The 14,493-nt window shown below is 41.9% G+C and overlaps 1 protein-coding gene across 9 annotated transcripts in view; it reads right to left on the bottom strand.

Moving 5' to 3' along the window:
* COL15A1 (collagen type XV alpha 1 chain) overlaps window positions 1-14,493 on the bottom strand; it is a 276,139-nt gene that overhangs the window by 83,072 nt on the left and 178,574 nt on the right. For all 9 annotated transcript variants that reach the window (XR_005594255.1, XM_039525414.1, XM_039525413.1 and 6 more), the window contains 3 exons: window positions 4,887-4,949; window positions 2,673-2,708; window positions 2,031-2,165 (listed from right to left, as the gene is read on the bottom strand). Coding sequence is in view for 8 of the 9 variants with exons in the window: in XM_039525414.1 (XP_039381348.1) it covers window positions 2,031-2,165; window positions 2,673-2,708; window positions 4,887-4,949 (234 nt within the window). In the remaining variant the exon portion in view is untranslated. The remainder of the gene's footprint in view (window positions 1-2,030; window positions 2,166-2,672; window positions 2,709-4,886; window positions 4,950-14,493) is intronic.

Genomic DNA, 14,493 nt, shown 5'->3' with positions numbered 1-14,493 from the left:
CTGGCATACCAACTTGAGAACAGGCACAACATTGTCTTCAGGTGGCAGCAGCAGGAATCAAAATGATCACGTAGGATCAGCAAGTCTATTCCTAGATGGAATTTCCCTCTAGAAATGGGGAAAGGACAATCATCCTGATCTTCCTGACTTATGATTAAACAAATACAGTTCTGCTATTCCAGCTCAGAGCTGGCTGGCCAATTTATGTTGTTGGAACCAGCCTTTCCTACGTCTCTGTATGGTGCCAATGCAATGGGGCCCCGATCCTGATTATCTCCTGTAATTCTGGCAACTTCACACCACTCAGACTTAGGGGCAGCAAAATGGCAAAATTTGGCCCTAATTGGCCAGCTGCAAATTCCCTCTGCACAAGAGACCTCTCAGCTGGGCTAAAGGGGCAAAGCTGGCTTCTATGTCAACTACCCACGGGCTATGATGGGGGTGGGACAGAGCACCCCCCACGCTTCACCAGCTCTCAAGGGGTTGATGGTGCTAGTTCCTAGCTGGAGTTCCTAGTTACCTGGCATAAGGGAGAGCCCCTCCTAGGGGCTCTGACTTATGTTGGGGTTTGGACCCTGGCTGGCCATAACTGGCTCCTAACTGTCCTCATCCCCTCCTGAACCAATTGCAAACAACAAATACAGAGATGCTCCTTAAAAATGAATGAATTGCTTGAGATATCTACTGGCCAGATTCTGGTATCTTTATTTTGGTTTAGTAGCACATTAGTCCATGAATAGTTACAGTGACTTCAGCAGAATTACTTGGGGAGTAAGGTGTGAATAAGGGTATCAGAATTTGTCCTTAAATAAGCACTGGCAGTTACATAACCTCCATATTTAACATATTCAATGTATTTCCTGGAGTAAGTATAGGGAAGAATAAAGGAACAATGCAAACACTGAGGAAACCATATTTATATATCTCAGATAAAACGGAGAAGTTCTAAAGGTCCCGACTTTATCCTGGATAAGATGTTTGCAATTGTCAGCCAAACATTGTATATTCCTCACATAAAATTAATCTTGGTTACTGATCTGATGTATATTATGTCCCATACAGAAAAAAAATTAGCTAGAGAGCCTTTCTCGAACTGAACAGCCAAACAGTAGATGAAAAACACAAACATAGAGAGAGAGGGTGACCCATACATGGGCATAGATGGAGGTTAAATGCCAACCTTAGCAAAAATATGGATGTTTAAAACCCTACCACAGCCAGATCCTCTACCCCAAGTCTGCCAGAAAGGGAAGATATAATTTACCACAGTATGTTTCACTCTCTGTGCTGAGATTCAGCTATTTTTCTGCACTATGAACTGTTTTCAGATAAAGGACTGAACTGAGCCCTCGGTGAGTTCAAATTTTAAAACAGAGGAGGCACTATATGCACAAAAAAATGTAATGTCAATTTGCAATCTTCATTTGTTTGGTTTTGTGAGAAAATGTTCCTATTGAGGATTACACTGCATGAGGTCACTACCAAATTTCTGCATTTTGTGTCTTTCAGGCTTACATAACTGACCTGCCTAAACCAAACTTATGGCCTCTAAAATGATAGCAAGTGAAAAATGGCATGTTAGAGCAGAATCTGAAGCTCAGGTTTAATGCACAACAGCAGCACATATCTTTAAGTTTACCCTATAAATTATTTACACACTAAAATAAACTACTAAAGTGGTTGTGAAAATTGTGTGATAAGAGCTTTAGTTTATAGCACAACAATTCTGTTGTTGGCATTAAGATCACGGAATATTTGTATAAAAGTAACTTAAAGAAAGCAATCAGCAATGAACAATAATTACAGCCAAATAGAGGGCTAAGTTCCACTGAGATAAAAAACAGTGAACGCTTTATCTGTAGATTGGAAGAAAATAAAGTAAACCTGAAGAGAAACTTTATGGATAGTATTCAGTGTGATCAAACTTGTCTTAAAGATAGTTAGACAGGAAAAGTGTTAATGAGCATGCTGTCCTTCCATTGGAGCCAATAACTTTGCATCTACAATTAAGCCTTTTAATAGAAGAGCACCTCAAATCCAAACCCATAGCCTGGGCCTGGTGGCCCCGGTGGTCCTGGTGGTCCTTGAGGCCCAGGCTTTCCAGGGTGCCCATCAGCACCTGCCTGGCCTTCTGGGCCTGGTGATCCAGTACCTCCAGCATCTCCCTAAAGCAAAAGGGCAACAAATGATGTTACTGAACAATTATAACACGTAGGTGTGATTACAGGATTTGTTTGACTCAAAATTATGTTCACTGATTTAATTAGGTTGCAGAATAATAATCTTCTGGACTTCTTCCACCCAAGGATCTCAAAGCACTTTTCAAAAATGATTGAATTAAGATTTGCAACATCCTTGTGATGTAGGGTTCACCTCATTTTATAAACGGGAAATGGAGACAATGAGAGGTGAAGTCATTTGCCCCAACAAAGCAGGTCAGTAGCCAGAGTCGGGAATAGAACCCAGGTCCCCTGAATCTCGAGCCCCAGGCAAAAAAATATTGAAAAATTACAAATATTCATTTGGTTAATCTGCTTTATCTTGGCTTTCTTTCAGCTGTTTTCAGGAAACTTTTGATAGGCAGAATACAGTGCCAAACTGTGTGTGACACACTATACCTGAAGGACGTTGTTACGCTATACTTCAACATAAACAAAGCTTGATCCTTTTACCTTTGGGCCAACTGCACCAGGAAGACCTTGATCACCCTATAAAATAAAACCAGTGTCAGAGCAGGATTAAATGATTTAGGCATAGAGAACACAGATATATGCTCTGCTTAATTCGGGTCTCAGTGAATACCTTTGTTGTTGAATTTATTGAGGTCATAACGCTGGTTTATAATAAGCATTAAAGCTGCTGGTTAAAAAATCCAACCTTCAGTTGAGTAGTTACATCTGCAAATGACTAGCGCTTCCAGTGTGGTTTGCAGACAGGAAGCAATCTAGTATTTTGATTATTGCAGCAGGTTTTAGAGGTTTGGACCACACAGAATCAAATATCAAGGATGAAATCTTCACCTCATTGAAGTCAATGGGAAAATTTTCATTGAATGCAATGGAAGCAGGATTTGATCCCAAGCAAATTGTAAGTATGGCCCAGTCAAAGAATGCTAACATTGCTACAGATGTTTTTATGGTTCCACTGTGGCAATCTAGCAACCTGATTTTCTTATTCACACTCAATTTGTGACAAATCTCTGTATGAAAGGGATATAGGAACCTTAATAAACAAGCAGAGTTCCTGTATTCGGTGTTCTCTGAATGGCACAGGTCAGACACTGCAAATGTCAGCCTGCTTATGTACTCTACAATGGATTGACATCAATCTGTTCTTCTACCTCACTCAGCTTTTACTGAAGCCTCTCTCACACTTTCCATCTCTTTTCCTTGCCGTTCTCTTTCTATTCAGTTTACAGAATAGCCAGAAACCCAGAGTATGAAAACAGCTATTTTTTTCCATTCACACTAACTGAATTAATAGCAATACATATAATAGCTGGCCAAATACTATAGCTCCTACACAGACAGACAATGGAAATTTTGACCATATGTGCACTCAACAGATAGAGTAAGCAGCAATAATAAAACAATAGCAGACAAAGACTGATTTGTTAGAAAAAGGAACGACAGGAAACATGTAAAACTACTCTCAACAGGTGGGAATGGATTTGGCAGACTTGATGGTGCTGCTGTGCACTGACTGTTCTTTGAGCAACTGCAGCGTGCAGAGTGCTTCATTTATAATTTAATTCTTATCAAATACATACAGTGTGGAAAATAGGCTCCGAAAGACAAGACAACTGGCCTTATCCCTCTTCCTGAGGAACGTGCTCTGAATGAAAATGGCATTCTTCCAATTAACCCCTCTCCCCTTCAGACTTTCACCCTAAAATCTGAGATGCAGGTTAATTTAGTTTACTGTAACCAGGCATCTTTATTCTTCTCAGGACCCTCCCAGAGGAACTGATCTTGTCCTACTGAAGTCAACGGGAACTTTGCCATTGACTACAAAGGACACAAGATCAAGCCCTGAGCTCTGGAACTTATTTTAACTCTCTCTGGTCCATGTTGGCTCGGTGTGGGGATCACTGGAAAAGCCACACAGAGGGGGCCCGAGCACCCCATTTGTACCACAGTACTGCCAACCCTAAGTATTCAAAACTCGTGAATCAGCATCAACAAAATCATGAGACTGGCTTAAATATCCTGAGATTTTTTAAAAGAAAATATTGGGGTTCTTTTTCTTTGCCTTCTGGTTTTTGAGCCTTTAGGGTGCACTTAGGTCCCATTTTCCAGATTTTCTCTGCAACAATAAGGGCCAGAAACTTACTTGATTTTAATGAAAACAGAGATTCTCATGCAATCACTTGACTCCAGAAGCACAAGCTTTAAGAAAACACCAAATATTGCAACACTCACGACAAAATTGCAAATGTAGGCAACATTAGCACCATATAGGTGGCTTACATACAGGCCCGGGCAGAAGGAGAAGATGAGAATGGACTATAGAATCCACAATTTAGTAGTTCCAGTGACCCTAGCGCCCCACAAAAATGCAGTGGATGATCCGAAGTAGGGAGTTGTGCTGCAGCTATAGGCCACTTTTGGCTGGAGGGATGGATTTCACCTGCCCCATGTACTTTACTTGCATAAACCTAATTATTACTCTGCCTTTCTATGGATGAATTACATGTAATTGTTGTACATTATCTATTGAAAAAAATAGGACTGGACGCAACAGGACATTATAAGGTTGTTCAAACAGCCATTTGAGATGTTTTAACAAGCATTAGGAACTGGATTCAGTAAATTATTCAGGGCTTCCTGCAGCTCAGAAGTGACAAAGATTTTATGCAGAACTCAGACCTTAGATTTTTAACTTACTTTTTCTCCTTTCTTTCCAGGAGGGCCAACCATTCCATCAAGTCCAGGATGTCCTTGGGGCCCCTGCGAATGATAGTAGATATAAGCACCTGCCCCCATCACAAAGAAAATACTCTGCCCAAATGACTTTATTTGAACTAAATACAACTTAAAAAAATAAACTCTAATATGCTTTAGTAACCTTCTACTCTAGTGATTTGTATTTCTGAGTTTTCATTTCTGACGTGTTGGTCTTTATGCAACTGAAGAGTGACACTAATACTTAATGAGAAACAACGTTCATGTAAGGACTGAGATTGCTTGCTATTATGGTCCTGATTCTGCTTTTCTTGCAATCAGCAAGAGGTTTAAGTGTTTGAGGAGTGCAGGATCCGGCCTTATGTCTACTTGGAAATGTTGGCATCTCTACTTCACGGCCCAGATCCTGGATCCCAGCTCTTACCCCTTTCCACCACAGTGACAGTGCCAACGGGGTGGAGAGCCACCCTAACAGGGCACTCAGCGATTCCCCTGACATCAGGGAATCGTTGGATGGCACCGAACTGGTAAAAAGCCCATTTACAACTTTTTTTTTTTAAATACAGGAAATTGGACAGAAAAATCCCATAAGCAGCATTCCTGAGAGGACCCTGGCTGTGGCCACAGTGAAGAGGCTGGGGCTGGAGCATGCAACACTCTAGCCATCTCCAGCTAGCAGAGTGATCATTCTAGCCAATATAATTTAGAGCTTCCCTTAGGCCCTTTTCCCTGTTCCCAACCCCCACAGTTGGGGGATCTGCCGCCACAGACAGGCCAATACATGTTAAGTGAAACTGGAGGAGGCTCCTGGAGAAAGGAAGAAAGAAGAATTGGGAAGGGAATTTGCAGGCCCTTGTGAATGGGACTGAGACACAGGAAGAACTGTGGGGAGAGGAAAGGAGAAACAAGAGAGAATGAAAGAGAGCAGGAAAAAATGGGGAAACTCAGCCACACAGTGTAAAGGAGAAAGAAGGGTCCAACATGGGCAAGCACAGAAGAGACAACAGAATACGGAAGGGGAAGGGGAGGAAGAATAAAAAAATAGAGAGAGGGAAAGGGATTTCAAAAAAAAAACAGAGCCAGATAGAGAATGATGAAGGAAATCATTCGGGGGAGGGACACTCAGAGGTAGAGGGAAAGAATTAAAAGCTACGCAGTGGCAGACTGGAACTCTCAATCTGTGGGGCCCTTGCTCTGTGCTCAGATCACGATCCCCAACTGGTGTCAGGGATGTGCCTTTTGCCAGCCCCATTAAGAGTTTCCAAATTTGGCTAAGTTATCAGCCTTTGAAATTTTTCACTATGCACCTGCTCAGAGAGACTTAAGAGTTTGGTAGCTAAACTCCCCAGAGATTCTGTCTGTAGTGAGCGTGTTCAAGCCCAGGGCTGCAGGAAGTGAGCAGGAATTTCCCTATAATTCCTCTTTATGGCTGCTGCAGGCCACTGTGGCGCTGGGCAACAGAACTCATGGCAGGGAGACTATCTCTCCAGTGCTCACAATCAGGATGGCTCTGTCCCCTTCCAGTGGGGGCTGGACCACATGTAGAGATTGATGATCCTGCTACAGTCACTGCTGAGGAGCCACCGAGGGGTGCAGCATTTCAAGCGGCAGCCTGTCCATGGATTTGAGATTGTGATAGAGCACAAAATGTGGCAGGTGGTTTCCAAATGTAACACTGCACCACGGAGTGCGTTGTCAGCAACAAATGAATGAGGCCCTGCACCCCAAACGTTATTACATTTGTCTGGTGCTTTTTAGGATGGTCACTGCTGGCCTCACATTTTCCACCCTTCTCTCCTCACTTTCCATTTCTGCCTTCTGGACCCACTATAGTTGATACGGTATAAATTTTTAACATTAACAAAATTGGAATGATTTTCATTATGTTTTAGGTGTATTTTATATTGTACAGTGACTATTTTGGCTGGGAGGGTTGGATTAGCATTAAAATTGTAATTAATTATTCATGATTATGATTATTACTCATGCAGTGTACAATGATCTGAAGTCTTATCATATGGCTGCACATGTGCTTTATAGCTTTTGAGTAGCCTCAAGTATGCTATTACTTAACATTTAAATTCTTCTGCATCATTTGTCTTTACAAAATTGCACATGAAAATGATTTTTTAAAGAAATGTAACCATATAAATGCTGACGAAAGATGCAATGAGCTATTTCAACTTCATGTATATTTAACAAACAAAACTATATAATCAGATCAATAACAGATGCTATTTAAAGCAGTTAGGAAAAGCGATATTTCCAGTTACAAAAGGCAGTTTTTAATCCAAGCCTTTTCAAAACGTTTCCAATAAGAGACCTCTTAAATAACTAAGTCCTTGATTCAGCCAGGTACTTAAGCATGGTCTTAACTTTAAACAGATGAGTAGTCCCATTGGAATCAAGACTACTCACGTGCTTATGTTACACATGTAGGGTTGCCAGGCATCCAGTTTTCAACCAGAACACCAGTCAAAAAGGGACCCTGCGGGGTCTAGTCGGGCTGTTAAAAGTCCGGTCAGCAGTGCAGCGGGAGCCCGGGGCTAAGGCAGGCTCCCTGCCTGCCCTAGCTCCCCACGGCACCCAGAAGCGGTCGTCAGATCCCTGCAGCCCCTAGACACATGGGAGGCCCGGGAGGCTCCGCGCGCTGCCCTGAGGATGGCTCCACAGCTCCCATTGGCCAGGAACCATGAGCAATGGGAGCTGCAGGAGTGGCGTCTGTGGGCGCGAAGGCAGTGCGTGGAGCCTCCCTGGCCACCCCTGAGTCTCGAGGCTGCAGGGACATGGTGGCCTTGTCATAGGTTTCTCCCCCACTTCGAGCTGTTGGGTCCCAAGATGGGGACCTGCATGGACTCCTCTAAACTAAAATCCTAGTTTAGATCTGGTTTTCGCTGCCACCAGTCAGTTTAAAGTGTCTGACACACTGCCTGTCCCCCAAGCTTCCCCTGGGGAACCCAGATTCAAACCCCTTGAATCTCACCAGAGAGAGAGAAACAGCCAGTTCCCCTCCCCCCTTCCCTCTCTCCAGCCTGCTCCGGAGAGATTACACACCGAGTCAAATCCTTGACTCAACACAAAGGGAAACAACCCATTTCCCCACTCCCCTCTCCTAATGCTTAGGAGAGATACCTGATTCAAACTCCTTGAATCAACCAAAGAGGGATTCACTTCCCTCTCCCCTTCCCTTGAAAATGCAAACAAGAGAAGAATCAATCAAGTCCTAAAAAGAAAAGATTTTATTAAAGAAAGAAAAAAAAGTACACTCTCTCTGTATTACCAGGATGCAAAAATACAGGGTCTAACTTATAAAAAATGGAGAGACTTCCCCCTCCCTCCTCCTCAGCATAATCAGTAACAGCAACAGAAATAAAGAACTTCCTTCAGCAAACACACAATTGCAAATGTAGAAATCAAATTATAAGACTAATCCGCCTTTCTAATTAATACTCACTATTGGATAGTAGGAACTACTCCAGGAGAACTTGGAGACATGTCTGGCCTCTCTTAGATCCAAAGAGAGAACACAGAGCAAACAAGGAACACAGACAAAGCCTTCCCTCCACAGAGATTTGAAATTATCCTGTCCCTTGATTGGTCCTCTGGTCAGGTGTTTCTTAGGTACTGCTTGTTAACCCTTTACAGGTAAAAGAGACCTTAACCCTTAACTATCTGTTTATGACAGGCCTCTTCCCAGGAGCCACAGTAAGTGCTGCTGGGATCCCACAGATTGTCGTGCAAGATTTGTCAATGAAATTCCTCAAACTTGCAGTAGTACTCATCAAGAAGCCTGACCTATTTTGGATGCAGTGTTAGACAACGTTTTGTTCAGAATATCACAGCTACATGACTTGTGAGCATCACTGCAACAAGGTTTATAATGTTTTGTTTTTTATTGTAGGGCTATATCTTGATTCCCGTCTATGGCTTCAGAGAGTTCTGACTAAAGCAGAAGCAATGTGGTTCTGGTGCAGGGGTAGTGAAAAGGATAGGGAAGGAAACTGGAAGCTAAAGAGCACAACTTTCTGGTGGACTCAAGTGGCCACTTCTCACAAATTATGTCAAAGCTATGGTGGAAGCCCGGCTCACAGGAAATAGTTGGGGGAGGGGAGCCTAGTTATGTAGAATCCTCTGATGATACTGCAACAGCTGCCATAGTAGTGAGTTGACTCAGAGAGAGGCCACTTGAAATGGAATTTAAGAAGAGGGTCTAGCATGGAAGACATTGCAGAGTGGGTGGTGACTTCTGGTCTCAACAATGTCTTATCTGAAAAAACTTCCATTGATTTCAATGGCTTTGGATGAGGCCCAAAGTATGTACTTAAATCTATCCCTATTCACACAAGCATGCACTTAAGTGATTTGCTGAATCTGGCTTCACTGCTGAATCAGTATCTGAGGCTATGTCTACACTACGAAATACTTCGGTATAATTTATGTTGCAGGGGTGTGAATAAGCCACCCCTGTGAGCAACATAAGTTATACCAACATAAGTTCCAGTGTAGACAGCTCTCCCGCTGAAATAGCTACTGCCTCTTGCAGAGGCAAGAGTTATTAAGGCGATGGGAGAGCTCTGTTCTGTCAGCTTAGAGCATCTTCACAAGGAAGTGCTACAGTGGTGCAGCTGTGCCGCTGTAAATGATGTAGTATAGACATAGTCTTAGTCTCTCAGGAGGCACTCAGCATCATGCAGGATTGGGCTCCCATGATCATGAATTGACATAGACTATGCTTGAATCTGCCCTGTGAGTTTATAAAGAAAACCCCACCATATCTAGTAGGCTTAGAATCTTGCTACAGTGAAAGAATGTGTCAACAACTATGTACCACTTAGTGAGAAAAATGTTTTGGGGATTTCAATGAAGGTCAAAGGTTTTGTATCTCCTGAACTTGCTGAATCATTCTTAAGTGAGGCCAAAACACTTGAAGTACTTTAATGATTTTCCTCTCTTCAAAATTTCTTATTTTCCAGATTATACAGTTTTCTTGATAACGTTTCATGGACTGTAGCTGCTATGATATGCGATACCATGGCTGAATTTCTTACTGGTCAAAAATTATTATTTATCTTTTTGTGGCTGTTCCTCTCCTCTTCTCGCCCTCTCCTCCTAGTTGAGCTTATTATGGAAGACTATCTTTAAAAAGACACCCAAATAATAAAAAGGAAATGTTTTTGTATATAAAAAAAGATTCCTAGTGTTAGATCACAGAGGTTTTTTTAAATTTTAGCAATGCTAAAGAGATCTTAGACTCAAACAAGAGCACTATCATTTCACAATAAATTTACAAGTGGAACGTCTCATCTTGGGAAAACCACTTGACAATATTAGAAAAAAAATGGACAGGAATCTCTGCTTTCTCTTTTAGCAAATTTTGTTCTGAGAAACAATGCCAAATGAACTTTCATGATGATATCTAGTACAAAACTCTTATAACAAGTGCTTTAATTTCAAGCTCTGGTAAGAATCAATATTTTGAATTCAAGTCAGTGAAGTGGCAGTGACACAACCACATAATTATAAATAACTCCACTTTGTCTTCTTCAAAAAAGCAATTCAAATAAAACTTAAATCAGTTTAAAGGATGGTATAGTATGAGAACGAGGAAAACATAACTACGTACTGGATTTAAGTCATAAAAAGAAACCTCTTTGCATAGTTATGTTCTTAGGCCCCAGTCCTGAGTCTTATGCACAGGCTTAAAGTGCTCAGTGCATATCGTTAAGCACGTGCTTAAGTCCTTGCAGAGTCAGGGCCTTAGGGCCTGCTACTCTAAAGTCTTACTATCTGGTGTAGCACTTACGAATTTTCAAATGGGAAATATTCATGGTAATAGGGCTACGCCCAGTAGTAAGTATTTGAAGAATAGGATATTTAAGGTCCTGTAGCAATGTTGTTAACTCTTACCATTTTTATTGCATGTCTCATGATATTTAGTGTGTTTCTTTAAGCTCAAGCTCCTGGAGTCATGTGCTCAGGTAAGAATCTTAGCTTTCTTTAAAAAAGCTTTTTGTCCAGTGTGGTTGCAGAGAAAAGCTTGAGAATGTGACTGAAATAACACATTAAAAGTTCAAACACCAGAGTAGATGTATTTATATTTTAAATCTCATGACTTTTCAGCCAACTGCATGATTTTGGGGGGGCCTGACTCAATTTTTGAATAGTAGGGATGGCAGTGATGCTGTATTCCAGGGTTGCCTAATCTGGGCCAAGAACAAGACAAACTCTGGGTGAGATCCTCATCCCCCTGCCCCCAACTCCAGCCCCTTTATTCCAGTTCAAAGAGCCAGAGTGCTGTAAAAGGGCTGCAGAAGGTCTGGACCAGGTGGAGAAGACTTTCACCCAGTGCAGACACAGCAGAAACCAACTGTAAGGCTAGCATACAAGGACCCAGTGTGAGAAAGCAGCACCCTGGAACCCCCGTATTCACCACTGTGATAGGATTATGATATGTTTTGTACAAAGTATGCTTTGTGAGGCATCATTTTAAAAGTTTTGATCTGCTGAACATTCATATCCTGTTGGATTGTTATGTACAATCATTATATGTAAGGTTATGAAGTATTGCTGTATGTGTTACTGAAATATGTGGTGCAGCTGGGAACACCCACAACCAGCATTTCAGGTACAACAATGCAGTAGCCAGAAAGCGTTAATGGCTCCTCAGCACCCACCCACTATCCCAGAGACTTTTCAGAGAGACCATGTAGACTATGGAAACTGCTTGACCAATGGGGACTGCCTGATTCTCACATCACAGCAAAGATCTTTCCAGCAAGCTTGAAGAAAATATAGAAGAGAGGAAGTGACATCATTACTTGGCATCTTCCCTCCTCCCCCCATTCAATGCCTGGAGAAATGTCTGGAGGACAAAGACTTTGAACTGGGAAAGGGAGGTCTCAGGCTCGAAAAGAGTCCAAGCCTGTGTATTGAGGATCTGTAACCTGCTTGTACCATCCGTCAGGGTGAGGCACTGCTTGATTCAAATCCTGTTGAGTTTGTAGAACTTAGACTGTGATTTTATTTTAATTCTTAAGTAGCCAACTTTGATCTCTACACTTGATGTTTATAATCACTTAAAATCCATCTTTCTGGAGTTAATAAATCTGGTTTATTTTTATCTAAAACAGTGTGTTTTGGTTGAACTGCTTGAGAAATCTCAGGTCAGGTTACAAAGGATAGAGTGTGTCCTCTCCACATCAAGGGAGAGGCAGATTAGATAATGAATTTACACTGGCCAGTGCAATATGATACAGTTCTGGGGTGGCTGGGGGGATCATTCATGTGTAACACAGCGAGGTATGTTCTGCCCTGTGGATGGCTGTGTAAGTGCAGTATCTGCCAGAGGATTGTAGCGTGCCAACAGTGTCAGTGTGAGAGGCAGCCCAGGTTGGTGGGACAGAGGGCTCAGCAGTCCCACAGTCCAGGTTACACCCCAAAGACAAACTGGGGGCGAGGGGGAGTGTGATGGGGCAGGGCTAAAGGAGGGAGGGGCACATTGGAGTATGGCCACAGCATGCAGCACTGGAAGGCTGCTGTAATTTACAGGCCCCCAGGGCTGTTTTAAATTAAACCAGGGCCTCTCCAGCCCCTGGAGCAGGTGAGGACTGGGAAGGCACCAAGAGGTTTAAAGTCACCCTAGCCCCAATGCTGTGCTTTCTAAAGCTTCCATGGGGCTGAAATCATTGGGACTCCAGGCAGATTTAAGAATCTGCCCATGTGGATCCTCTTGCAGGGTCAGAATCTAGTTCTGCAAATATTACTCAAAGCAAAATGTTGGTAAACACATAACATAATATTGTTGCTATGGACAACTATGTAAAGCATTTTAAAACCCATTGACAAATGCTACACACCAATCTGTAGGATAACAGGAAAAGGCCAGATTTACACATTAATTTGTTTACCAAATACTTAGAATTTGCTTTCAAATGGAAGTCAATTACATCTTGATTGCAATTAATTGTGTAATTAATCAAATATAATAACATAAGAACAGCCACACTGGGTCAGACTAAAGGTCCATCTAGCCCAGTATCCTGTCTTCCGACAGTGGCCAATGCCAGGTGCCCCAGAGGGAATGAACGGAACAGGTAATCATCAAGTGATCCATCCCCTGCTGCCCATTCCTAGCTTCTGGCAAACAGAGGCTAGGGACACCAACATTATTCTCAAAGTTCCATTGTGTATGTAAACAAGGCTGTTTCTGAAACATGTTGATAAAACAACATGGAGGGAAAATACTGCCTTTTGAGGCCATATTTGTAGGACCACCTTATTTGACCTTAGTGAAACATCTTATTGCCATGCCAGAACCATTAATTTCCTCATCATACACCTATAAATTGTAAAACCAAAGGATATTTCAGTGCAGAAATAAAAGTTACATAAAACAAAGTAAACACCACCTTTAAAATATACATTTGAGCAAACTTTTAGACTCTCTGGGCCTGTTTACACAAGGACACTGAGGAAAATTAATCCAAATAAGGGTTAATTAAAAGTCAATTAGTTAAACTGCCTAAAAGAGGCCTTAATTTGGTTACAGTGAATTAAGATAAACCAAATTAAGGTAATTTTAATTCCGAATTAGAGTATCCACACAGGAGTTTAATGCAATTTAACTAATCCTCTTTTAATTCAAACCTTCAGTTAATTCAGATTAACTCTCCTGAATGTCCCCATGTAGACAAGCCATGTGCTGTTTAACAACAGAATAATTCACGTTTAAGTAAACCTACTGTGCTCTAGTTATCACAGATTTGCATTAGACAAATCAGTACATACACTGTGTATCTTTGGAGCAAAATGAATGCTTTTGGAAAGTTCTGTTACAAAAGTGCCCTAAGGCAGATGGTGGTGTAAGGATCTTAATACTGTAATATTCATCTGAAAGATAGGTCTATTCCACATATTATGAGTTGGGTGAAATCTAGTTATTAGTAGAGTTAAAACCCCAATGAGACTGATAATTGAAAGGCGAGTTCACACCTAACGTAACTTTAAGCACACCTAAGACAGAGGGGTGCATGTGGGTAGACAGATCATACAAAAACTGACAACAGACATGAACAGAGAAAGAGAGAGGCAAGAAAGCCAAGGAAGAGTCCGTAAGCATTGTGTGCCCCTGGACAAAGCTAGAGAGTGTGCTTTGGGGGCTGGTGTTGGCTAAAAAGGCTTGGGGGCTGTAAGCTAAGGAACTGCTCCTTTTGTTCTTGGTTCTTTCTGCATTCAGAGACACAGGACTTTGCACATCTCTTGGTAATAAACAAGATTGCATCAAAGAAAATATCAGACTCCATCAGTTTCTGCTTCCAACTGGAACATCCCCAGCGCCCCAAACTCTGACTAACTGCTCGAGTCAAAAGGGGTAACACTGGTGTCAGGAGCGGGAACCAGTTTCTAAGAAGAGAGATTGTGTCTCGATGTTCCTGCTGAACTAAGATGGAACAAATAATGGAGGCATTTGCAGAATCCAAAACCAGCCTGTGGGATTTAAAACAAAACCTAAAATAGGAGCTGGAGGCTTCACAACTTTTTTTTTTTTTTTAAAGACACAAAATGTTTCAGAAAAAGAACAAAAGCAACA

Source organism: Mauremys reevesii, linkage group 2 (genome assembly GCF_016161935.1).
Source record: "Mauremys reevesii isolate NIE-2019 linkage group 2, ASM1616193v1, whole genome shotgun sequence".
NCBI lineage: Eukaryota > Metazoa > Chordata > Testudines > Geoemydidae > Mauremys > Mauremys reevesii.
This window is presented reverse-complemented; position numbering and strand designations above follow the sequence as displayed.